The sequence below is a fragment of the Glycine soja genome, chromosome 6, assembly GCF_004193775.1.
Source record: "Glycine soja cultivar W05 chromosome 6, ASM419377v2, whole genome shotgun sequence".
NCBI lineage: Eukaryota > Viridiplantae > Streptophyta > Magnoliopsida > Fabales > Fabaceae > Glycine > Glycine soja.
In genome coordinates, this window is record NC_041007.1 from 5,592,950 (window position 1) to 5,620,455 (window position 27,506).

Below are 27,506 nucleotides of genomic sequence, written 5' to 3' on the forward strand. Positions count from 1 at the left end.
AATTGATGTAATCATATTCAGGTCGGTCGGATAAAATTATTGTGCATAACAAAACTATTATTTCAAATATTTAATAAAGCCACATATTCAGGAAATAAAATAAAATACTGGTAATACATAATTATCTTGCTCTAATTAAAAACTTAAATTTATTAAGTGTTTAATAAATATGAAATTCCTAAAATCTAGAGGCGTTCTGTTCTTTGTTGGATTTTCTTCTTCTTCGCTACTCTTCTCTCTCTTTCTTTCTCTATCTATTCTATTCTATATTCTCTTTTCTTTTCCATTCTTGTCCTTTGCTTCTGACGCAACTCTACCAACTAAATTCAACTCTTTCGCTACTTCCTTCTGCGTTTCACAGCTCCCAACTCATTCTTTAGGCGCCCCTCGACATACTCGCTCACCTTTCTTCGCTTCCACAACCATGTCTCAGACCAACTGGGAAGCTGACAAGATGTAACCTTTGTTTTTCGTTTCTCTTCTTTCATTTTTGCAACATGGGTTTTGTGCTTCACGCTCAATTCTTTGATTTTTTGGCTTGTGGGTTTCTTTTCTTATGAACCGAGCTTGTGTATTGTATTTAATGTCTTCTTTTAAAGTTTCAATTTTTCTTTCTGGGTATCTTAGGGTTTGTGGTTTTCCGCAAGTTTTGTGGGGTTTATTGGAAGTTGCTGATTTTGGCTGCTGAACTTGGAATCTTTTGTGTGGTGGGTCACAGGGTTTTGTTGGATGTTTTGGGATTCGTGAATTTGAAGTTGAAATAGTGAAATCTTTCTCTCTTACTGTTCACTTGGATGATGTAACGAGGTTTTGCACTTTGAGGTTTCAGGTTAGATGTTTACATCCATGATTATCTTGTTAAGAGGGATTTGAAGGCTTCTGCTCAGGCTTTTCAAGCTGAAGGAAAAGTATCATCGGACCCTGTTGGTGAGATGTCTCAAATTTGTACTCTTTTGTACAAATTGTATTAACTGTCGGATTTTTTTTTACTACTTCCTTATTTTGGTTCCGTGTGTTTTGTTATTGATTTGGTTGCTTGTGTGCGTGTGTGCGCATGCGTGTGGGATGGCAATGTGGGGTTGCAGCTATTGATGCCCCGGGAGGTTTTCTGTTCGAGTGGTGGTCGGTTTTCTGGGATATATTTATTGCAAGGACAAATGAAAAGCACTCAGAGGTTGCTGCATCGTATATTGAGGTTGGTTGGGTACAAATTTTCACTGGTTTCACACTATGCAACCTTCTACCATGCCAAATTTAAGTAGGACGAGGAGGGTACTAGAAATTCGGGAAAGAAAAAGCAGTATTGCGACATATTCACATTTTTGGGTTGAATGTGACTGTCAGTTGAAAAAATGGCACTAGTATTCCATAAGGAAGTTTCTTCATTCCATTAGGTTCAACTTTTCAGTCTCTCTAGCTAACATAATTACTCCTCTTAATGAAGGACTGATTTTGTTTGCTGTTCCTTGCTTTCTGTATATAGTATATAAGGAAAGTTAGGAATCTTTCTTTAGAGTCAATTTTTGTTGAATAATATTGTTTAAAGATGGTTATTGTTTAGTTCCAGGTTGATATGTCTAGCAATATGATCTAATACTTAATGAGCCTCTTGGCCTATGAGGTGTCTCAACCTGTGATAAATTCACTTGCTTGGATTATATTTCTCTGATTTATGTTGAGAGCTTACATTTTCTTTTCGTCTCCAGACTCCTTCCAATATTTCATGAATTGGTCCAATTGACTGCTTTGTTAAGCTGCAGAAATTATGGACTACTGTTTTAGCTGAGTGATAAGAACTCAACCATTTCAGTTTGGGCAACTACTTTAGGTTTCTATAGCTAATCATCTGTTATCCACACTGCCCTTCTTGAAATGATGGTGTACTGGAATCTGCAATTCTACACAAGAGTTTCTAAGTTAAGAGAAAATACAACAGGCCCTACTTTACATTTATGGTTTGTGAAACTCTATCTGCAGACACAATTAATAAAGGCAAGGGAGCAACAACAGCAGCAGAACCAGCAGCAGCCACAGCCCCAGCAATCACAGCATCAGCAACAACACATGCAGATGCAACAGCTCCTGTTGCAGAGAGCACAGCAACAACAGCAGCAGCAGCAGCAACAACAACAGCAGCCACAATCGCAGCAACAGCAGTCACAACCACAACAACAACAGCAAAGTAGGGATAGGCCTCATCTTTTAAATGGTAGTGCAAATGGGTTAGTCGGAAACCCTGGAACTGCAAATGCACTAGCAACAAAGATGTATGAGGAAAGATTAAAACTTCCCCTTCAAAGGGACTCTTTGGATGATGCAGCAACGAAGGTTGGGGGATGTTCTGGTTATCTAATCTAATTATAAGATAAAAAATCTGTTTCTATGATGCATATGTTCATTGCTTTCTTTTGGTATATTATACAGCAAAGATTTGGTGAGAACATGGGCCAGCTCTTGGACCCAAATCATGCACCGATATTAAAGTCAGCTGCAGCTCCTGGCCAGCCTTCAGGGTATCATTTTTAAAATTTCACTTTTATTGCTTGTTGTTTCAAGTCTTTCTGGAGACAAAGGGTAGTTTGTACTTGATTAATCTGTAACATAGATAATTTAAGTTTGATCTGAAATTTTGAGTTAAAGCTTACTTTTATTAATGCAAAAAAAAAAAGATGATCTTTTTGCCTTTTAGTTTTTTCTGGATGGTGTGTTCCTGCCTTTGAAGAATCGATAGTCATGTGTTTCCTATTAAAAAAAGTTATTTGACTTTTAATTCTCATAGCGTTAAACACTCTATATTTAAGGGTGTTGACTTTGTTTGCACCAAATTTCTTGACTTCAGGCAAGTTTTGCATGGTGCTGCTGGTGGGATGTCTCCACAAGTTCAAGCACGTACTCAACAATTACCAGGGTCTACTCTGGTACACCTTTGTTCTTTGAGGATCTCATTAATTCCTATATTTCTTATCAGCTGTTTTCCCTAACTTGCCCCTTGAAATCAGGATATAAAGGGTGAGATTAGTCCTGTTTTAAATCCCAGAGCTGTGGGTCCTGAAGGATCATTGATGGGAATGCCTGGTATTTTTCCACGATTTTTTTTCCAGCTGTAACTGATTTTTATTATTTTGAAACTGTTTTGCTGCAAGTTGATGGAATTTTTTTTTCCTTTGCAATTTATTCATGGTTGGTTGAGGATATTTTGGGATTTAGTGTTAATTTCGTTATGATGTTTAATTACTATTTTTGCGCATAAATGGAGTAAACAAGAGATTTTCTTGTGACAGGATCAAATCCAGGTAGCAATAATTTGACTTTGAAAGGGTGGCCTCTCACAGTGAGTAATCTTTTTTATTTTATTGTTATTTTAATTAATGTTACTTCTCTTGGTGGATTTATATTCTGTCCTCTTAAATGTGGCATCATATTCATAACATATACCCTTCAAAATTGTGGCATGCTGTAGTCTGCAGAGAGTGAGATAAGGATGTAGCCTCTCCTCTCTTACTTGCTTATCTGCTCTCAGTGTACACAAAGCTTATGAATCTGTGGTATCTACCTTGAATGTGTTAACCTTACAAACTGCCCATCATATGCTAGAAATGGCTCTGACATAAGGTTTTAGATGTAGTAATCAGTAGGAGGGCAGGGTAATCATTTGTAATAGGGCCTGTTTTGTGCCCCATCCTGGGGTGAACCAAACAGTGGGCTGATTTCAAATAGGTCATAATTGTAATCTTTTCTGTACCTTGTTAGTACCTCTGGTACTCATCCAATATATTTATATATTTATTTTGGCTGATAAAAAAAAAAAATGCTAGAAATGGCAGCCTCTATTATCCGAAGTCCCTAGCAATCTTTCTACTGAGTTTTATGCCATCTAAACATCTTGAATTATTGAAACATAGAACTTTAGTTATTAGTTTTCGCTATTAAACTTTTTCTATCCTTTATCAGGGTTTGGAGCAACTGCGCTCTGGTCTACTCCAGCAACAAAAACCTTTCATGCAGGCTCCTCAGCCTTTTCATCAACTCCAAATGTTGACACCACAGCATCAGCAACAGCTTATGCTGGCACAACAAAATCTGGCATCACCATCTGCCAGTGAAGAAAGTAGAAGACTGCGAATGCTATTAAATAATAGGAATATTGGTCTAAATAAGGATGGTCTTTCAAATCCTGTTGGTGATGTGGTATCAAATGTTGGATCCCCACTTCAAGGTGGTGGTCCTCCTTTTCCTCGTGGAGATACAGATATGCTAGTGAAGGTGTTAGTTCGCTTTTAATTTGCTTTCCATCTTCACTGTGGTTATTAAACTGTTTCATTTATACTTTTCGTTATATTTACCAAAAGTTTTGTGATTTATCTTCTGAAGTTTTTGTATGTGTAGTTGAAGCTGGCTCAGTTACAGCAGCAGCAACAACAACAGTCAAGTACCAATGCACAGCAGCAGCAGCTTCAACAGCACACCCTTTCAAACCAGCAATCTCAGACTTCTAATCATAGCATGCACCAGCAAGATAAAGTAGGTGGAGGTGGTGGTGGCAGTGTCACTGTGGATGGTAGCATGTCAAACTCATTTAGAGGAAATGACCAGGTCAGTCCTTTTATAGTTGTTGATACCACATACATGTTGAAGCAGTAGTTGTTTCTTATCATTGGGCAGTATGTTTCTTCTGACTTGTAAAAGAATGTATGTATTATAATTGACCCATATAATGGCTAGCGAATTTCTGATGTACACAATTAGTTTATTTTGCTAAATATATAAAAATAGCCATTTAATTTATGCTTATTATAATATCTGATATCCAATTGCACAATTAAAAATATCATCCACTTTTCCCTTTGCTATGCCTTCCTTTTTGTGGTTGGTGTTATAAATTTTGCTGTTATTATGCTTTTATAACTTTGGAGATTGCAACAATTTTTCTTTTTTGAAGTTAATGATTGTGAATTTGTGAAAATGAGAATTTATATGGTGGCAAGCAGTTTGGATTAAGGCATGGTGAACTTATTTCCTTGTTCATTTCTTCAGTAGTTTTGAATTCAAGTATTGCAAAATATGATCTCCATAATCTCAAGCCTTCCAGAACTGAATAGTTGGCAAAGGATTTTACTTTGTTTGTTCTTTGAATTCTCCTGAACAGAGATATGATCTCTTTATATAAACTACAAGTATACAACAGAGGCGGCTATATTTATTTATTTATTTTCTGCATTAGCAATGTGGAAATCACAACTTCAACTACTAGTTTGTTTCTTTGAAAGTGTTAATCATATATCATATATATACAACAAATGGTGATGTCTTTGCTACGAGATTTTGAAAACTATTTCTATTAAATGACATTATTGTAAATTTCTGTCCCTGAATTTGACAGACATCTGATTTTTTTATACCTTACGAAGAGTATGAAATAGGTTCCTAACATGGTTATCTGAATGCACTTTAAGGTTTCAAAAAACCAGATTGGGAGAAAGAGAAAACAGCCTGGCTCCTCGTCAGGTCCTGCCAATAGTTCAGGAACAGCAAATACTACAGGTCCATCACCAAGTTCAGCACCCTCAACTCCTTCAACTCATACGCCTGGAGATGTGATATCAATGCCTGCCTTGCCTCATAGTGGTAGTTCTTCGAAGCCTTTAATGATGTTTAGCACAGATGGCACTGGAACCCTTACGTCACCATCTAACCAGTTGGTGAGTGGTTTTTCTGTGTGTTTGAATTGATGGAAGGAATTATGAAGTTCCTTGCATGTACTCATTGCCATTCCATTTTGGCAGTGGGATGATAAGGATCTTGAATTGCAGGCTGATGTGGATCGCTTTGTGGAGGATGGATCTCTAGATGAAAATGTTGAGTCTTTTTTGTCCCATGATGACACGGACCCTAGAGATACTGTTGGCCGTTGTATGGATGTAAGCAAAGGTGCAGTAAACACCATTTTACATTGATCATAAAATATTCTGGCATCATCCTTGCAAAAGAGTTTCTCAAAGTGTATGTCTAAATTTCCCTCACTCCAATGTGAAAGTTTGATGTCTTTTCTTTGAATAGATTAATAGATAATTTGTTATGGTGAAATGAAATGAAGTACAAATTTTAAACAGCAAGCAAATATGATTTAATGACTTGTGATGCCTCTTTCTTCACCCCTTGAATATTCTTTACAACATTTATGATGAACACGTGCAATTCTTTTTTTGATAAATAAACATTGTTGGTCATATAATTTAGAAGGTGCTTTGTTATTTTTTATATGTGCATCTACATGGTTGCTACTTGCTCTTTAATTCCTTGACGTACATAAGCATAAAGAGGCAGTGACTTATAATTTAGACACTAAGGGCATGAATTTGTTTTATTTTCAGGCTTCACATTTTCTGATGTAAATTCTGTACGGGCAAGCACAAGCAAAGTTTCCTGTTGCCATTTCTCATCTGATGGGAAATTACTAGCAAGTGGTGGCCATGACAAAAAGGTTGGTGGTAGCATTAGTGTTAATAATTGATAGTAATATTTTATGTTGTACTCTCTTTGTTCAGCCTGAAATAAGCAGTGAACCTAAATTGAAAAACAAAATCAAGAAAATTATTTTTCCTTTTATTCGGTTTAGATTGGAATAATATGGCCTTTTCCTCCTGATTGTTTTGTACGACAGGTTGTTTTATGGTACACAGATTCTCTAAAACAAAAAGCTACTCTTGAAGAGCATTCATCTTTGATTACTGATGTCCGTTTCAGTCCTAGCATGCCTCGTCTTGCAACATCTTCATTCGACAAAACTGTCAGGGTTTGGGATGTTGACAATGTTAGTTGATTTATTTACTGTTTTACTTTAATTGTATACAACTTTCAAGAATTTTTTTTGTATATTTCGATGGGTTTGACGTAACTTGACCATACATATCATATATTAATATTTTCCATGACTTGAAGCAGCACACTGCGAAATTGCATATGGCCACTTTTCACTGAAAATCTGTACATAGTGAGATAGATGACAAAACTTATTAATGTGCTTGTTTTGTATGAAATAATAAATTACAAAAAGAAGTGCACAACTCTTTCCTCACTGAGTATTGAGTTTGACATGTATTTTGTTCAAGATATAATCTTGTTTTGAAGTTGTGTTTCTGTTGTAGAAGTTCGTAGATGTGGTTCCACTATTCTATATTACTATTGCTATGTGGCTCATATGGTGAGTTGCAATGAAAATGTTAATTATTTACAAAAAGGTTATATTTATTTGTTTGTAGTGAAGATAATTAGGGTGGTGCAATAGTGCTTAAGAAGCGTAGGGAATTCTTATTACTGGCAATATTTAGTTTTTGTAGCTAATAGATGTTTATTGAGATTGTATTGTGTTCAATATGGATGTTGAATGCCACCATAATTTCTAATCATTTAAATCTTCTAAGTTTAAAGATCATGTGATCTATGCTTAGTTTTTTGGCTCCTAGATTAACATCTTTGCTATGGAGCTATATATGTGTTGATCGATTAACAAGTACACCAATGTGTACAAGTAGTAAAGTAAAACGGAGTTCTGAGTGTCAAGTCCACAAAGACTTTGTTTATATTTAGGTAGGTGTATATCTAATCCTCAAGCAATTAATAAATTGGTTCAAATAGTTGTGAAAAGAAAAATAACTTGGCACAAATGAATTAATTAAAACAAACAAGAAAAACAAATAAATTTAAATTAATTAATTAAAACAAACAAGAAAAACAAATATAAATTTAAATTAATTAATTAAAACAAGCAAGAAAAACAAATATAAATATTAATTAATTAATTAAAACAGACAAGAAAAACAAACACTAGGAATAGTGAAGCGGAAGTTGATTCAAAATGTGAATATGTTGGGGGCCTAGCCTACCAGAGTTATTCTTGATGTAATGTTAAGGATTTTCTCTATTTAATATTATTCCAATTATCACCTACATCTACTCATATACTCTAACCATGATTCCTCATATGAAAGAGCTTAATTTATCTATTTTCTCTTTTAAATTCCTTCAAGAGGTAAAACAGTTAAATTGCACTAATAAAAAGATGCATAATGTGCTAAATAAAATCATTCTATCCTTAGATATGAATTATTTTGATGCCCTTTTCTAGTTCTTTTAGAGATAAACATTTTCTAATGCTATCCCTAAAACTTACCATGAATATGAGTAATCAAGCCACAATCAATAAAATTACGCACAGAAAAGAGACAATGAAATTGAAATAAGATTAAATAGATATAAAAATAATTACATCAAAAGTAGTTGGCGGCTAAGTTCCTAAGAGGGATTTTAGCCTCATTGTCATGAGAGGCTTTATAACTGCAAGAGGGTAATGGGTAGTGGAGGTGGTAGATAAGAAAGAGAATGAAGGGAAGGAATGACTCCTAATGGTTGATTCTCTTAGCCTTTGCCTTCTATAAGGAATTATATTCTCTTGAATATTTTGTGTTTTTTCTCTTTCTCCACTTCCTCTTTTTATATATGCAGTTCAGCTTGGATTTCATGCAACCTTCGCGCTAAGCGCGATTGCCGCGCCTAGCGAGAATAATGGTATTCTCGCGCTCAGCGCGTGACATGTGCTAAGAGCGTCTTCACGAATCAGGCTTCTCCATGCTTCCTTGCGCTAAGTGTGTTCTGCACGCTAAGCGACTGCGTCGCGCTGAGCACCTAAGACGCGTTGAGCGAACATCTTCAGATCTTCAATTTGCTTTCTTGGCTTTACTTTGTTTTTCTAATTATTCACCAACTTGAATACTTTCATCGGCAATTATTCACCAAGCACTATAAATTCACGAACTTGAATTCTTTCTTCACAAAAACTTAAATGATGTTAAAATTCCAATTATTTATATAAAACGGAAGAAATAAGATAAGAAAATTAACAATTCCTATATGATTTAATCCCAAAATATACCTATACACAACACTTATCAAACTCCCCCAATTTAAAACTTTGTTTGTCCTCAAGCAAAAGTAAACTAATTATACTGAGATAAAGAAATCATAGTTTTTCTAGGATTTAAAGTTTAGGTTCTAGGAGAACATTTATTCCCCAATTCTTGACAAACCGTAACTCATTTTTTTCACTACACCAACCTTATTGTTTTGCTACTCTTTATCAGCGCAAACAATTTTCTTTGATCATGGTTGCCTCTAGCTTTTATTCCTCAAAATAACGAAGTTTGCACTTCTGGGATTTTTAATGAACGCGCTAAGCCGACACACAGTGATGTTCGCAACATAATCATCATGAGCTCCAGTATCTGTAGCATCATCATTACCAACACTAGAGGTATCACCCCTCCCCTATAGAAGGAAGTTGGACTCTTGGCCAAACAACCTAAGATAGGAATGCCTCTGGTATCATCACTGGCTGCTGAAGGGATAGCTGGTGAAGGCTCTGCATCAAGAGGTACTGACCATGGTGGAAACTTTGTCGCATGGGGAGGAGCTGCTCTGACTGAGAAGAAGAAAAGGTTGGCCAATGGAAGATGAAGCGACTGGAGGATGAATCATTGTTGGTGGTGCGGATGGAGCATCTGGAGTGGCTCTGGTCTGGACCTGCCTTGGCCCTGGAAATACTATAGATGGGTCTGTTGGATTTCAGCAGTTCTCCTTTATATAAGCCAAGTTGGTCACAGGGCTTAGATACTCAAAAGTAAAAGTGTCTGAATCGACCCCCTGTGCATCGTAGAGTGCTGTGATCAAAGTGGGGAAGCCAAGCCTAGACGTACTGGATTGAGCGATCTGGGTAATTTGCAAGGAAATCATACTGCCCACATCCATGTCCATCTTCATCACGAGTCTGTATATTAGGCGGGCCCGGTCCATGTTAAGGTTAGAGGTGTGGGAGGTCAGGATAAGTTTGGAGGTACTGGGAATATGTAGTTAGTTGCTCCCCCTTCCAGAATGATTACGAGGTCCCTAAGAAATCGTTCAATGTCTGAGTGTCAAATTTGATGGTCTTCCCCCGCACTCAGCACTGCTTCGGAGAGTCGTCCTCCGGGTCATAAAAGTTGGAGTAGAACTCTTCACCAACACCACATCAATCTGTTTCTCATTCGTCTATGCCATTGCCTCCGCTAGAGCTTCCCATAGAATTCGTCGTATATCGTGGGGGCGAGCTCCACATTCTTCTTTGGAAGAATGTTCTGGAGGTGAATGTTGTCATGGTAGCGGAGCCAGGCTGTGTCAGAAGCAAAACGGAAGGAGTCCCAAGTTGAATCCCCCCCTTGAGGTTGACTAGGGCCCGCTCTACACTTCCTCGAGGCCATCCATCTGTAAAAGATAACAAAAATAGGAGCAATCAAAATATTTAGATTAAGTCAAACAAATGAGAAGTAGAAACATAAATTCAAATTATAAACGTGGTGCTAAGCTGCCATGGGGTGCTTAGCGTCAATGCAACATAAGGTGGGGCTTAGTGCAAGATTGCGCACTAAGCCCATGCATGGAAACAGACAGACGTTGGGGCTTTAGCCCCAAACTGCACAATAAGCCATGCGTGAACATTCATCAAAAATCTAGAATTGCATGAAACTCAAGAACTCGCTTAGCGCGCCCAGTCGGCTTAGCATGTTCATAAGAAATTGCTCACGGAAAGTATGAACTTGCTAAGCGCGCAACAATGGCTTAGAGCGTTCATTAAAAATCCTAGAAGTGCAAAGGTTCCCCAGATCGTATGAATTCACTAAGCCATAGATGTGGGCTTCTCGCTAAGCGCGTCTTCACGAATCAGGTTTCTCCATGCTTTCTTGTGCTAAGCATGTTCTGCCTGCTAAGCAACTGCGTCGCATTGAGCGAGCATCGTCACAGATCTTCAATTTGCTTTTTCAGGCTTTACTTTGTTTTTCTGCGGCAATTATTCCCCAGGCACTATAAATTCACAAACTTGAATACCTTTACAAAAACTTAAATGATGTTGAAATTCCAATTATTTACATAAAACGGAAGAAATAAGGGAGGAAAATTAACAATTCCTATATGATTTAATCCCAAAATATACCTATACACAACAGTTATCAATATGGCTATGATTTTTTTTTTTTTTTAATGTATTTTGACTTAAACATTGTGACTATTTATTTGGTTGGATGTTAATGATCGCTGTCTTGGATGGTTTGTAAGTTTGTTTGCCCTTAAGTTGATGAATTGTGTGCATTTCTGGTTTTAATATTCTGATTTAACTGAATATATAAATACTATGCAGCCTGGTTATTCACTTCGCACCTTCACGGGACATTCAACATCTGTTATGTCACTAGATTTTCATCCAAATAAAGATGACCTCATCTGCTCTTGTGATGGTGATGGTGAGATACGGTATTGGAGCATAAACAATGGAAGTTGTGCTAGAGTCTCCAAGGTAGAATGTTATCATTATTAGCATATTTTAAATTCATTTCTCATATCAAGACCCACATAGCGGGTCCAACCCTTCACTGGGTCTTGCATAATAAATGCTTTGCAGCACCAGGTTGTCCCATATTTGATATAAAAAACTCATTTTGTAGCTTGTGCATTAAAGTTATGATGCATTCATTTTGGCCTTCTAACTTAAAATTTTCTTGCTGATTAGGGTGGCACCACACAGATGAGATTTCAGCCTCGTCTCGGGAGGTACCTTGCTGCAGCGGCAGAGAATATTGTGTCTATTTTTGATGTGGAGACACAAGTGTGTCGATATTCACTAAAGGTTTGTTTGCATGCCTTTTTTAAGTTTCTTCTTGGAGATATAAAATAAATTCTTTCAATTAGAGGCTTGAAATTTTGCTCAAGTCAGTGTCAGTACTCAGTGTTATGCATTTTAATCTTCTCTGTTTATCATCAGAAATTCAGAGGTAAACTTAAAATATAAATTGAATGTTGTTTAGTCAGGAGAATAACCTGGATCAAATCTTGTGTTCATGGTAGTCAAAATTATGAGTTGACCGACTCGCACAATTGCACAATTCTATTCTATGCTTCTGCCATGCTTGTGAATTTGTGTATGCTCAAAATCGCAAATGAGCAGAATCAGTAGAATTGCCACACAGAAATCCAAAATCATGGGAACATGCGATTTTTTCCTCCTGTCCCTAGAATATCTGTTATAATTGTCTTTGCTGGAGAGAAGTCAAGGAAGGAATTATCAGTTATAATTGCTATATGAATCAAATCTCTCTGACAGTCATGTATTGATATATCCTAACAAATAATGACTTTGGAGCTTGTATATAACTTTTCTTGGCGATTACAATTTACAGCAGCAATAATTTTATTTCCTACTGTCCCAAGAATATCACCAATTGATTTTCTTTATTGGAATGTTGTACTATGGTTGTAGGGACACACAAAACCGGTGGTTTGTGTGTGTTGGGACCCTTCTGGGGAGTTGCTGGCATCTGTGAGTGAGGACTCTGTCAGGGTTTGGACTCTTGGATCAGGGAGTGATGGGGAATGTGTTCATGAACTTAGCTGTAACGGAAATAAGTTTCATAAATCTGTTTTCCACCCAACGTACCCTTCATTGCTGGTCATTGGCTGTTACCAGGCAAGTCTACATTCTTTTTTATTTACTTTTTTCATTTCTTTTCGTTTTTTATTTTTATTTTGGTGAATTCGGTTGTTTGCCCCCGAAATATGAAATTAATTGACAAAGAAGTGTTTTTTGAAACAAAGGGGCTTTAGGTCAGTCTCAAGCTTTATCAGAAAGTAGTTGTTGACTCCCCAACTGAGTATGATGACAGATAGAGTCTGAGTCGTCGATAAAAAGAATGTTTTATAGAAAGAATACTAATAATTTGAGCATTATAATTAAAGAAAGCTGATCCTATTTGTTATGATTATATGGCTGCTTGTGGTTGTATTTTGTCCTAGTTGAATGGTGAGTAGTACATGCAATCCATACATCCTGTTGTAATTTTGACATCTTATGCTTGGTAAATTTAATGTTGTGTAGTCATTGGAGTTGTGGAACATGAGCGAGAACAAGACGATGACTCTGTCTGCTCATGATGGTCTCATTACTTCCTTGGCTGTTTCAACTGTAAATGGTTTGGTTGCTTCAGCTAGTCATGACAAGTTCCTCAAGCTCTGGAAGTGAGTGTGTGTCTCCTCCAAGTGACCATAATGGCAATACATTAGGTCTTTTGTCAATGCTGTTCACATGTTTGTAGTTTATTTCCCTTTTTTGCTTCTTGATCGAATTTGATTTTCTTTGTATCTTTAGCTTACTAACCTATGTAACGTAACATTGTCTTCCTGCTTTTACAGCTTCCATTTAAATATTTACTTGGATATTATTTATGTTTTTATATCGTGGCTTGGACTGCTTTTTCATATTGTGCGTATATTCCCTCAAAGTTAGTGGTCAATTGGTGATCCATTTACTCAGCAAATCATGAATTTTCGAATGAAGGTTGATCTTATCTTTTTGTTATTTTGTCGTTCTAATATTTTTGACTTGTGTTCTTCAAACTAGTGTCCAACCCCCCCCTCCCTTTTTTTATTCTTTTTGGACGCAGTTTGATTTTGCTGTCATTGCTTTTTGAACTCGTCTTGACTATAGAAGATCACATAGCAATATTTCATGTTTAATATGGTTTTCTTCCACATGGCATACTCTTAAGTAATGTTGCGCCATATTTGTTTATCCTAAGGTGATTAGGATTTTTTTTTAAAAAATAACAAATTTCAGGAAGTGGAAGGGTAATTATTAAAATCGAACCACCCGGTTCAACCGGGATCCGATGGTCTGTTCGGTCCAAGTCAGGTATTAGATCGTTCATGCATTTAGCCTGTATCAAACCAGTGAAGTCTGATCCGTTTTGCCGAAAACCGGTGACCTGGGTGAGTTGTGACCTGATACAGGTTGAACATTCTATTTTTTTTCAGAACTGAGACCTTGTTGTGTTATTTCGTTTGTGCATCTCTGTTCCTCCATCGCACAACTGGTGGTGCAGAGGGTGGAGCTGTTTTGTCTCATCTCAGCAGTGAAGGGCATCGAGTGAATAGGAGGGGACGCTCCCATGCAGGTGTCTGGGATGAATATGTGAGAAAAACAAGGAGCCGAGATTATGAGACTATAACTCGCGTGGGAACCTTTTGGCAGCTTGTGCGTGTTTTTCATAAAAAAGTGAAAAACTGCTATGTTGCAAGCAGCTACTAATCTTAAAAAAAGAAAAAAGAAAAATAGCAGCTACTAGATCAAATATTGAATTGGCTGATTTATGATTATACACTAGGTCTAAATTCCCACCTTGTGATTAACATTAACAAAAGGAAAATCTTTTACTACAATTCTTTGAAACTAAGACGAATAAAAACATCAAACGCCATTTAGCAATTGCTATCTTAGTTTTGTACATTTCTTTTATAGCTATAAAATACATTTTTTTGAGTTGGCTGGGTGCTGGAGTAATTCTTTTAAGTCTTTATTAGTAAGTAGTAAGTGACTGTTTCTCATAAAATTATATTGATTTTTAATGTTTGCAATCTTTAAGACTTGAAGATGTCATATATTGTATATATATATATATATATATATTTTTAATTTTTTATTACATATTAAACCGATTCAATTAGTGATACACCGACGCTATCGTTTTGACCATATCGGTTTTAATAACACTGAGCGGGAGATAATCTTACGTTTTCTAATTAAACATATATTAAATCATTATCTATTCAGCATTTTAAAATAGAACATTTAATCTTATGTCACTGAAATACTAAAATACTGGCATGTAAGAGTTATCTTTAAAGAAATTAATGGACATCATCTTAATTTTAAAACAGCATCAAAATTCTGGATTGCAAAGAAGAGGAGGGCCAAAATTGTATAACTAATTCATATTTAAAATTTTACTAGGCAAAATTAACCAAATTAATCACGTACATTGAGTGATACTGCGTGTAAAACACTGTAATTATGTTTTAATGATAATTAAGAAAAAAAGAAATTATTGTTTCCAATATTGCCAGAAAATTCTAAGAATGCCTAATTGGGCGGCAGTTAGGCATTATTTTATTTAGTAAAACAGTAATGATTGTTTCTTCCATTTGTAGTTTCTTCTACAGGATAAACTGATGAAACAGCTGATATAAGACCATAACATTCCATTGATCCGTCACTAGGCAGTAAAGGTAATCTTAAAACCTGTATTTAATGTTTTTGTTTCCTAATGGATTTGTTTCTGATATATCATGTTTCATCATATATAGTTTTCACACTAAAAAAATCCGAAGTATAAGAGAAGTCACCCAAGTATGGAATATCAGTATTCGGAAAGAAAAATGGAAAATATGGTTTCCAATATTACTAGAAAATTTGAAGAATGCTGCCCAATTGGCTGGCAAAAATGCTTTATCTTTTATAATAAAGGTAAAATGGACAAGATCAAGTACTACCCTAAAATGCAAAATGGGGCAGTGATTTCAGAGGTCACACAGCACATGGATGCACCATGGTATTGACTGCAGAGAACAAATTAGGCAACAACATAGCAGTTTCTGAGCTCTCAGCAACTGCAATTTCAAAAACCATGGGATGCAAGTTGTGAGGTCTCTGAATCCATGACCTCAGTTTTAAATGAAATTATGATGGCTCTGAGTCAACCAAATATTATCATACTTTGGATGCATGGATCAAGTAATGCGAGAAAGGGCAACGTGGTGGAGAAAATCACGAGGAGAGTTCAGAGGGACCAGCTGTTTGATTTGGTTGTGATGTCAAGTGTGAGGAAAAAGCCCGACTTAAGAAGAATTCAAGAGAAAACTCTGGAGGGAAGAGCTACCTGTTTGTGCAATAGGATAAAGATGGAAGAGAAGATCCTTATCATCCTAAATGATCTTTGGGGTGCAATCAACTTGGGTAAGATAGGAATTCCATTTGGAAACGATCAGAAGGGGTGTAAAATTTTGCTAGTATCTTCTCATAATCAAGGTGTTGTTGTCCAACCAAATGAAAACCCAAATAGAAGTTTGTGTGAGTCTTCAGATGGCCGCAGGTTAAAGAATTAATCAGCATAGATTTGAAGAATGAATTCATGAAAGAATTAGTCGCCATCTACCAAGGATATATAAAAATAGAGTGGAAAACTTGAATGGAATTTGTCTTCTTGATTAGAATTGTCTAATTCAAAACAAAACATTTATATGTATTATTTATCGAATATAATTTTTTAATAGCAAGGATCCCCTGCTGTTTTCTTTTAAATTGCCAAGTTCAATCGAGGAACTTCTTTTTATAATGGCTGCAAATCTTGAGGAAACTCTCTTCTCAATTCCCATGTTAGTGACAATACTTAAATGTCACGTTATTTATCTGTCTTTATGGGAAGTCTAGGTAGGAAAAATCAGTTATAAAGTTATAACTGCAATGAGAATCAAATCCCTCCGTTTTTTTTTTATTTGGTGTACAATGGTGACACTGAGATTAAAAGGTAAGACCTCATGAAAGCTACCCATATCTTCACCACTAGGTCGACCCTATAGTAGATAATTAAATCTCTCTGACAGCATTGGAGCTAGTATATTTAATTGTCTTGGTGATTTTTTAGCTACAACTTTAGGTTGCTTATTTACTAATCGATTTCCTACTGTCCTGATGTAACATTGTCTTCCTGCCATCAAAGATTCAAGCAATTTTGATTTTACATAAACTCTAACCCCATGTGATCCAATCAGCACCCAAATCCTAATCACATTGTTAATTTATATATATATGAATTATATTTCTCCTCATCCCAACACCAGAAAAAAAAAATGGAAATAGTTAAAGTTGTAAGGGAGTTACATTGTAAGGGAAACCATTTCACGGTGACCTCACCAAGAGCTGTAGGCCGTAGCAACACTCAACAGGGTTCGTGGTTTTATCTCTCCTACTTAAAAAAAAACTAACAAATTAATAATTAACATTTATTGATAAAAAAAATAAAAATCTAAGAGTTATAGGCTGTAGCAACACTCAACACGGTTGGATTTTGCTGTCATTGCTTTTTGAACTCGTCTCTTGACTATAGAAGATCACATAGCAATGTTTCGTGGACGAGGCACAACACACACACACACACTTATATCATGATCTGCTCTTAATTAGTTTCACTTTACATATTCATTATTTGGTAAGACCAGTAACCACTAAACAAAAGTCAATTGAAATAAAACACTAAAAAATGTAACCATTTAGTTTTATTGCATGTTTCGATGTCATGAATTTATCTTTTTATTCCATTGTCCCTTTTCTTTCCTATTCCTTAATAGATTGGCCATGGTATTGTCGCTTGATTGTGACTTAAAATCCTGGACATCCCAACATTGCCCAAACTTTATGAAAACTACACCTGAATCGTATTCTCCGTTTCTTGCAAGTCATACTTTTTCTTCTTTCCAAAAATAATGCTTCTTTCGTTAATTCTTTTCCTAAACGCTAAATTTCACTTTGACTTCTAATGACCTCCACACACATATACAAGTTTAGAAAGCCTAATTAAACTAGCAATTGGATGTTAGAGGATTTTGTCAGACAAGATAATTATGTCATATAAAAAGAGCAGAAAAAATTATCATTAGAATATACACTATTTTATTTTACGTTTATTTGTTTTAAATGAATTAAATTAATTTACTCAGATAATGTGCTCTAACCTAATTGAATGAATGGTTTCTAATTTCTATTCCCGAACGAAGGCCGAGTATTCAATTCAATGCATTTGCAGTTTTCCACTCATGGCAAGAGATCTACCTATATAATTTAGACACAAATTTCACATCTTTGTGACTAATAATGGAATTGGAGGGTTAACAACGTGTCCCAAAAAGCATGAACTGCTATAAGGGGCTGTGAGTTTCAAATACAAGTCATCAACAACCTTGCCAGTGCCAACATTTTCAACCCACCATGACCCACTGTTTACTTCTGGATTAGGCGGTTGTGACCAGATTTCAACATTATTTTGATCATAAATATCCTTTGTTTCTTTAAACTACTGGTACACAATGTTAGCACACAACTATGTTGTATCCTCGAATATGCTAAACTATATATTTCAAGTTATTTTTTCTCCTCTCCAAATTGGTAATATGAAGTTGTTTCAGCTTACCTAGCGGTGTCAGATCCAAGTCTTGGTATGCAGTTGTATTAAATACTCAGAAAAAGAACTTTATTATTCATAATGGTCCTATTCGACTCGAATAAAATTGCCTCAAATCAAAAATACGTATGGTCTAAAAAAATAGTAATATGGAATTTTGGAATATATGTATCCAACTCTTGTCTTTTATTTATTTTCTTTCTGCTATCCCATCACAACACTATAGTCTATAGGTTAAGAGCTTGATCAACCTCACCCTAAAGAAAGATACTACAACATAATTTGAAAGACCAACCTTCTGAATTATAAACAGGAAGTGATGACAGCTAAAGAATGTGATGTATAAACCTCTGGTCCCCATATTAGGAGTCTCCAACTTGGTAGAACCTATTATGCATTTATCATATTTATCAAACAGCAAAAATGACCAGGGAAAGAGAAAGAGACATATTCTCACAACAAAGAGTATATAGTTGTGTTATTTTGGAACATTACAGGAAATGCATGCCTTTGTTGTGACCTTTCAGAGGACAAGGCAGAAAAATAGCAAACAAGTGCTTAAATTGTGTGACCCCAGTGCAACCTAAAGCCTTTTTTGCAACCAGACACCGAGTGCATCAATGTTTTTTTTTTTCCCTTCTCAATCTCTGTCTTTATCTTTTCTAACTCGCTAGTAATTTTCTTGGTACAACTGAAGAGCATTCATTAAAATGGGAAATAGATAGAGAAATTAAGGTAAACTAAAACAAATCAGTTAAACGATGCTACACATTTCCAAATTTGCAGTCATGTACAATATGAGACTTGATTTTTCATATTCGATCGGATTCTAAATGTTTAAGTTTGGAATTTGGACAATTAAACAAGGACAAAAAGGCCTTGCTTCAATGGAATAAGAAACAGATGCGGGGAGAAGTAAAAATAAATTCAAGTATATATATATATATGGAAAGAATTTCAGATTTGGCACTCAAATTTACGTGATCTTTTCTTCAACGTTGGAAAGGAATAATAACTAATGTAATCTCCATATGCAAGTCACATTCTCCAAAGTCAAAAAGTGTTTCAGAAATATAATTTTATTCTCTCATTGATGATGACTTGTCAACAACTGAATGTAGTGATATGTACTAAACTGACACATGGTTGTTGGATCAACAGCAAAGTAGCTAATTGTGTGTCAAATACCCTCCATTCTCTTGTAGCATGTGACTTTGCCGACTTGTTTAAGAGTCCCACGATCAGTACTTGCTAACAAACAGGCTGACATGAATCAATGCTCTGTTTGATTAGGAGAGAAACAAAGTAGATTAAAATAAGATCGACGAGTAAAAATAAAGTAGACGAAAATAAGATAAGTGAGGGAAAAAAAGTGAGAAATAAAGTAAAAAATGAAGGTATTGTTCAAGAGAAATAAACAAATAATGAAAGAGATAGAGATGTGGGAAAACATTCGAGAAATTATTGTCATACTCTTGAAAATAATAATGATACGTGATATAATATATAAATAAAGAATAATCATCATTATGAGTTAATTCTTAATAACAATAATATAAATAATGAGTTAATTTGTTTAAGTTTATTTGATCAAATAAGTACTTATTTTAATTAAATAAATAGTTTTTGTTTTTAGTGTAACGGTCTAAACTGATTTTGCTTGATAAAAATAATTTTCTGTTTATTTTAAAAAATAAATAATATCTATTAAATATTTTTTTTTAAAAATAATTATTTTAAAATTATTTTTTAAGTTTAAAAAAAATTTCAAATTTTAAATAAATAAAATATATAAGTCAATGACAAATTTTATTCTTCTATGAGCATATTGTACATTTTTTTTACAACTGCGTATTGTACATAATTGTGTGTTTTAAAAAAAGTTATATACCAAAATCAGTTAGTTAATAAATTATTTCAATAAAATATCAAATTTAATATCTAACCCGCGTCTTTCATGTCTAAGTCATTGTTTGAATTGTTTTAAAATAATTAGTTTAAAAATAAAAAAATTCACAATACATAATAAATCATGATTAGATAATTATGTAAAAAAAGTTATATTATAAATAATTTTTTTTCTCTAAAATATAATATTTGATATATCTCAATTTTTTTATCATGATTTCAAGAAAATAGATGACGATGATGAAAAATAATTTTATTTTTGGAGTAAAATGATTTCTCTTTAATATATATATATATATATATATATATATATATATATATATATATTTATTAGAACTAAGATTTTAGTTTTATACTCTTGTCTATTTTAATTATTAAAAATATAAATAAAGTATTTTAATAGTTAAGAGTACTTTAGGAAATATAATAATTTTTATATGAAATAAAAAATTAAATAAATTTATCTAACATTTTTAATTAGTGTAAAGTTAGATACTTTAATTTAAATTTGAGTATGGTGGGAGTAATATAAAATTGTCTTAATAAACCATTAGACTGTGGCGGCATCACATGCCGTTATTTTTCAAGTGCTGGGAATCATTATCCAAAAATAAAACGCATTGAATGCAAGATCAGTGGACCCACAGTAATACCATTACCATCTACTCTCTCCATTCATTTTCAAGGGTTGAATTTTTTAAATTTCTATTTTCTTTATTTATTGTTTTTAAATTTTAAAATAACATTAATTTTTGTCAATTATACTCCACCTAATTTTAATTATTTTTCACATTATCATGAAAGTGAATTAGTTATTAGAAAGTTTATCTAACCACTATTTTTTTTTCAATGACAAAACCTAAGACTTTGCAAACTACCAAAATCCTTTACCGCTAACTTACTAGGGGGTTTCACTTAACCTCTGATTAATTGCTAAAGGATACTTCAAGAGATTTAATATCTGTTTTACGAGAAACGATAAGTTTATTGTATTTCTTGGTTATAAAAACCTTAAATGATATTTGATAGGAAAAAAGAAAAGTAGATTTTTTTTTTCATTAATCCTTTTTTTATGAATAACATATATTTTATATTGGAGACAATCTTGTGGAAATTAAGTAAAATTATTATTGATGACAAAAAATTTCTCAATACAGATACATATTTATAACTCGAATTTGAAACTCTAAGTTAAGTTGCGATAATTCTTAGTGTCAATTAATTCAATGTGCTCAACAGTTCTAGTAATATATACACAATACATTATTTTTCACTACTGTTGAAATATAGTAAAACTCTCTAAATGATTCATGTCAAGTTATTCTAAAAAATAGTTTTTTATTTTAATTTGTTCCACCAGTAATCATTTAATTTGGGCAGATATCAAATGCATATAATCGAAGACTGTAAACGCGTAAGATTCATTTAGTTTTTGTCTAAATAAATTCAATTAATTGCCGGATATCAAATGCATATAAAATCCAAGACAAGTTAGAAGAACGATGCAACTAATTTTGACTTCAGCTTGTTCATATATCTGGTATCAGCTGTACATTGACAATGTATACACACATAACCCATTTCTAACTGAAAAAAGGAGAAATTACAGATGTGCAACGCCCTCTCTCATCTTTAATGCAGTCTCCTAAAACAAGCACCTTTCTATATAGAATAGTGTTTGTTATACATTACTTTCACCATCTTCTTATGTCACTTTTCATTCTATAATATTCTTTAATGTCTAAGATTCATTTTTTCTTTTTGCGGTCGATGTCCATAAACAAAAATGATCAATTCACTTACGTAAACATGAAACAAGATTTCCTCAAATCAAGTTTTCTTTGATAAGTGAAGCTACAAACAACTTGTTTTCACATTTATAGGTGCTTCATATATCTCAATATTACTTTCTATTGGAAAATTGAAGGAGTATAATTGAAAAGATTTTTCATTAATGAACTATAAATAAATTTAATATCATATTTTAACTTAACTTTAAAGTTTGAATTTATGAATTTTTTATTTATATAGAGATGCTTAAATACTTTTTTATTTATGACTAATGTTAGACGTGAACTCATACTTATATTTTAACCATCTTTTCATAATCTCTTTCGAGTTCCACGTAATATATGACTTTCATTTCCTATTGTCTTAATCAATATATTTATTTACTTATTTGTCTTGCTTTCTTTTCCTGCTAGACTGTTGTATGACCGAAACTCTATATATAGCGGAACTTTGTGTATGAATATAATCCACAGCTATAGAGAGAGAAAGGAACATGGAAAGTGAGAGAGAGATTATGATGATTCCATGTTTTGATTTTGGCAAGGCATTAGAAGAAGGGAGTGAGGAGTGGAAAGAAATGAGCAAGAAAGTGAGAGAAGCATGTGAGAGTCACGGTTGCTTCCTCTTGGTTTGTGATGAGATGATTCCTAAGGGTGTACGTGAAGAGTTTTTTAGTAATATGGAAGCATTGTTTGATTTGCCTGAAGAAAGAAAGATGAAGCACATAAGTCCAAAGCCTTATAGCAGCTACAGTGGCAAGAGCCCTGTCATTCCCCTCAGTGAAACCTTTGGGATCGATGATGTTCCTCTCTCTGCTTCGGCTGAGGCCTTCACCAACCTCATGTGGCCTCAAGGAAACCCACCTTTCTGGTACTTAAATTCTTTCTTTCTTTCTATTAATTACTACTTAATATACTTTAATTTGTATATTAATTAGTCTTAGCTTCGTAAACTAGCTTGTGCTGTTACTCCCTAAACCTAAATAATATGGACATGCTATTTAATACATTGGCCATGGAATTATCGTTGATTGTGACTTGAAATCCTGGATTAATTTCAATTACAATATATATAGCAGCCACCAGACTCATCATATATACCCGTGGATATCATATTTATTAGGGGCTTTTAACTATCTCCATTCAATTTAAGAATTAATTAATTTTTATAGTTTTTGTTTTGTTTACTTTTAGTTGGTATCAAGATTAAATATATTTAGAGTTGGTATCATATTTATATTGACCTGTCAAAAAAAGCAGAACTAATTATTTATTGGATCTCACTATATTATATTATATTATATATATATATATATATATATATATATATATATATATATATCAAATTCATAAAATATATTTAGAGTTATTGATTGTATATATATACTGTGAATATTCTCGACTTAAACTTACATTATATCTTGTAAAAAGATATTTATGATCTACTCTAAAATATAAAATTAATTTAATAAATATAATGAAATCAAATTCTAAATTAAAATTGAACATGTATACAATCATCTGCTAGAAATTAACTCTACAAACAGAAAAAAAAAAAGAGTAACTTTCCCCTGGTTCAAGAATAACAGATTCATACCTCAAAAAAAAAAATATCAGATTCATTAAAAAAAATTATTCATGAGTTATTAAATATTTATTGCTTGTCGGTGTTCATACTAAAGTATATGATATATTTAACCAATAAATATTTTCTAATGATCATGAAAGCAACGACACATTTGAAAATATATTAATTTTTAAAGGTTTAAAATTCAATGTGGCATCCTCGCTGGAGTTTCAGTAAATTGAAGAATTATAAGAATCAGGTTCATGTCGAACGTAGCGTAACAGTTTTTTTCTTTTCTTTGTTTCTGAAGCTGTTAAAATTAAGTTTCAAAAGTGGTGAACTGCTATATAAGCAATTTTTAGAGGAAACATGTATGTTTTGGTTTTAGACTTTTAGTACTTCTCTTAATTGATATGAATCACGAAATCTATGAATTATGATTTATCTTGAATCTCTTTTATTCAGTCCATTTAAAATCAACACCTTGAATTTGAATGAATTTCAAAAAATTTGGTAGAGAAAAATAACTACTATTAATCAACTAAGTACATGTATTTTTCTTTGATTCTCTTTTGAATCATTTTCTGTGTAAATGGCATGCAGCGAGACACTAAAGATCATGAGCTCAAAGATGTTAAAATTAAGTTCTCTCATCCTGAAAATGATTGTGGAAGATTATGGCATTCAACAACATTACATCTCAGATGTTGAAAAGATGAAAAGCTCTAGCAATTCACGATTGATCAAATACAAAATTCCTGAAAATAATAATGACTCCAATACTGGCCTGGTGTCTCACACGGACAAAAATGCGTTAACCATTATATGCCAAAACGAAGTCCAAGGACTCCAAGTACTGTCCAAAACAGACAATTGGATTGAATTGGAGATGGCTTTGTGGTCATTGTTGGTGATATACTAAAGGTATATGTAAAATAATTACTAGACCTAGTTATAATGAATTGGAATTAATTCTTTTAAAATATTTATTAAATAATTCTAATTATGTTGCATAAATTAATAGGCGTGGAGCAATGGGAGGCTTCATGCAGCTACACACAGAGTGATGATGAGTGGAGACAAAGAAAGATATTCATTTGGGCTTTTTACAATGCCAAAGGAAGAGATGGACATTGAGGTACCCATTGAGTTGGTGGATGAGAAAATTCATCCCCTTCGTTATCATCCATTCAAATATGGAGAGTACATCTCTTACTTTGTTTCAAATCTCAAAGAAAATGCTCTTGAAGTGTTTGCAGGTCTTTGAAAGCCCTTTATGCATTATACTAGTTGTTTATGAATAAATACAGGAGCAAGGCAAAATATACAAGAGATTGCTATATATAGAACTCCTTTTAATTGTGTAATGCAGAATAATATTTAGATCGACTTTACATTAATAAAACTCTCCGTATGTGTTATACATATTTATTTTTGTCACTCTAGTTATTTGCACATTATTATTCTTTTATTTAGTTTCCATCTTTACTGTTAAGATAAAAAAAATTAATATTATTAATTAAGTTGAAAGTACATCTTCAATACCATTCTAATATTCATGCAATACGTATAATGATAGAAAAAGCTAATAATCTTGAATAATAGTTGTTGATATAGCATCAATCCTTAAATAGAGCATTACAAAATAAAAAGTAAAAAAATGAATGTATAAGTATAATAATAAAATCGAACATACTTTGACATTATTTCAAATCAATTTTAAAAAAGATTCAGGCATAGTACTTGGAACATTTGGTTCTTTTATAATCTTTACACTTTTTGTACTCAAATAAATGCTAAAAAGCAATTTTTAAATTATCGGATGACCTCTTTCGAGATAACTTATTTAATGGAGTTTGCTTAACATTTCCAGAGTTTAAGTCCTAAAATGAGATGAAAAGATGATTTTTCATATGTCACCCTATGATTTATGTTTCATCTCATTCATATATCCTTTAAATTTCTTTTCCTATTAACAAATTCATAGAATGCACAATATCAGAGCAATTGCTTAAACATACTATCTTTTATTATAATTTCGTGACAGATAAGTGTATTTAACCAAATTGAATAACATACAGATCTTTTATAGTATATATTATATATTATTTCTAACTAACGTGTGGAACCTGAAAAAGGAAAAAAAAAAGATGAGAATAAATGAAGTTGTGATAAAATAGAAAATACTTGGTCGTTAAAATAAAAAGGTTTAACAGGTTTGTCCTGAATTAATTAATTTGACGATCATTATTAAAGTGCAAATAATATGAACGACAAAGATTTGCTCTTTAATAAAAAAAATGTATGTTTGTTTGTGTACTACAATAGAAAATAGAAGTGTGTTGAACCAAACATCAAATTAATTTACTTGAATAGTGTATTTTTCACCTTATTGATAACTGGATGGTTTTTTATCCTAATGAAGGCCGGGTATTTAATTCAAGGCCTTTGAAGTTTCCACTCGTGGCAAGAGACCTAGCTGTATAATCTATAGTCTAGACACCCAAATTTCACATCTTAATTTGTGGCTAATAAGGAATTGGAGGGTAATTAGCATTTAAAAACGTGTCCCAAAAAACTTGAACTACTATATAAGGGGCTGTCGGTTTCAAATACGTACAAGTCATCAACAACTTACCAATACCAACATTTTCAACCCACCATGACCCACGATTTACTTAGTGGCCAAATTTCAACATTAATTTGATGATAAATATGCTATTGCTTCTTTAAACGACTGGTACACAATGTTAGCACACAACTAATTTGTATCACCGAATATATATGCTAAACTAGTCGAAGTTATTAAATCTCCTTAATAATATGGAATATAACCCTTGTCTTTTAGTATTTATTTTATTTCTGCTATCCCAATAGGGTAAGAGCTAGCTTGATCAACCTGCTCACCCAACAGATACTACAACTTAATTTGTAAATACCAAACTACTAAATTATATACAGGAACTGGAAGTGATGACAGCTAAAGGATGTGATGTGTAAACCTCTCCGGTCCCCATATTAAGAGTTTTCAATTTTAATAGAATTTCTTGTGCATTTTATCATATTTATTAAAGGCAAATGCTAATAATTATGTAATTGAGACATTAATTAAAGAACTAAAGAGAGAAATATTTTTGTTGAGATACTTAAAATTGTATATTGTTTATAATTTTTTTACATTCTTTTATGATTTTTAATTTTCACAGTAAATGTTTTTTTCTTTTAATTTCTTAATTAATATTCTAAAGACACTAATTAAGATTAAGAAGATTCTTTAATTTTCAAATAGCAAAAGCCACCAGTGAAAGTGAAAGAGAAACAGACATATTCTCGCTACAAAGAGCATATGGTTGTGTTATTTTGGAACATATTACAGGAAATGCATGCCTTGGTTGTGACCTCCCTGGAGGACAAGGAAAAAACATAACAAACAAAATGCTGAAATTGTGTGATCCGTGTTCAACCTATTGTCGTTTTTGCAACCAGACAGCCATTGCATCAATGTCTGTTTTTTCCTTCTCAATCTCAATCTTTTCCAACTTAGTAATTGTCTTAGGCGAAGAGATTAACCATTCACTTCATTCAAATGGAAAAGAGACAGAGAAAGAGATACAGTATATAACAAAAACAAATTAGTTAAACGATTCTACGCATTTCCAAATGTGACACCAATTTACAGATATGAACAAATAATATTCCTCCTTTGATATACACGGAACCTGAATTTTCATTTTCGATCATTCTAAACGTTCAAGTTTGGAGTTTTGACAACTAAACAAGGACAAATAATGCCTTGCTTCAATCTAAAAAGAAACAGGAGAGAAGAAGTAAAAATATGATGTATGGAAAGAATTTTTCAGATTTGGCCTTCGAATTTACGTGATCTTTCTCTACATTGAAAATGAATAATAAATGTAATCTACATATATATGCATGTCACATTCTTAAGAGTCAAAATATTTCAGAAATAATTAATTTTAATCTCTCTAATATCATTTTTTTATCAATTGTTTTGCTTAAGCCTTTTAATGGGTAGACTTAGCATAGTTTGAGTCAATGGCTATCAAAGACAAGTTAGAAGGACGATGGAACTAATTTTGACTTCAACTTCTATATAGAATAGTATTTGTTATACATTATTTTCACCATTTT

The 27,506-nt window shown here is 33.2% G+C and overlaps 1 protein-coding gene and 1 pseudogene across 4 annotated transcripts; both read left to right on the forward strand.

The window, feature by feature from the left end:
• Positions 1–231: 231 nt before the first annotated feature.
• Positions 232–13,335, forward strand: LOC114415018 (transcriptional corepressor LEUNIG-like). 3 transcript variants are annotated; one of them, XM_028379514.1, is made up of 18 exons: positions 232–456; positions 830–927; positions 1,086–1,195; positions 1,978–2,328; positions 2,425–2,513; positions 2,840–2,918; positions 3,000–3,075; positions 3,282–3,331; positions 3,952–4,263; positions 4,387–4,593; positions 5,469–5,699; positions 5,784–5,928; positions 6,372–6,481; positions 6,662–6,811; positions 11,225–11,380; positions 11,594–11,710; positions 12,341–12,547; positions 12,956–13,335. In XM_028379514.1, exons 1-18 carry the CDS (start codon positions 425–427, stop codon positions 13,097–13,099), a joined length of 2,664 nt encoding a protein of 887 aa, XP_028235315.1. In that variant the 5' UTR covers positions 232–424; the 3' UTR covers positions 13,100–13,335. The 3 variants fall into 3 exon arrangements, with proteins under 3 accessions (XP_028235315.1, XP_028235314.1, XP_028235316.1); XM_028379513.1 differs by having other exon boundaries at positions 233–456; positions 5,454–5,699; XM_028379515.1 differs by having other exon boundaries at positions 233–456; positions 5,454–5,699; positions 5,811–5,928.
• Positions 13,336–22,243: 8,908 nt separating this feature from the next.
• LOC114415019 lies at positions 22,244–24,793 on the forward strand (annotated as a pseudogene). The gene is made up of 3 exons (XR_003667300.1): positions 22,244–22,658; positions 23,958–24,278; positions 24,379–24,793. The product of XR_003667300.1 is annotated as a probable 2-oxoglutarate-dependent dioxygenase AOP1.2 (transcript).
• The last annotated feature ends 2,713 nt before the right edge of the window (positions 24,794–27,506 follow it).

Coding starts and splice junctions, on each gene's coding strand:
- LOC114415018 (XM_028379513.1), top strand. CDS start 425: ATGTCTCAGACCAACTGGGAAGCTGACAAGAT. Junction 4,264..4,386: donor ATACAGATATGCTAGTGAAG/GTGTTAGTTCGC, acceptor TTGTATGTGTAG/TTGAAGCTGGCTCAGTTACA. Junction 6,812..11,224: donor GGGTTTGGGATGTTGACAAT/GTTAGTTGATTT, acceptor AATACTATGCAG/CCTGGTTATTCACTTCGCAC.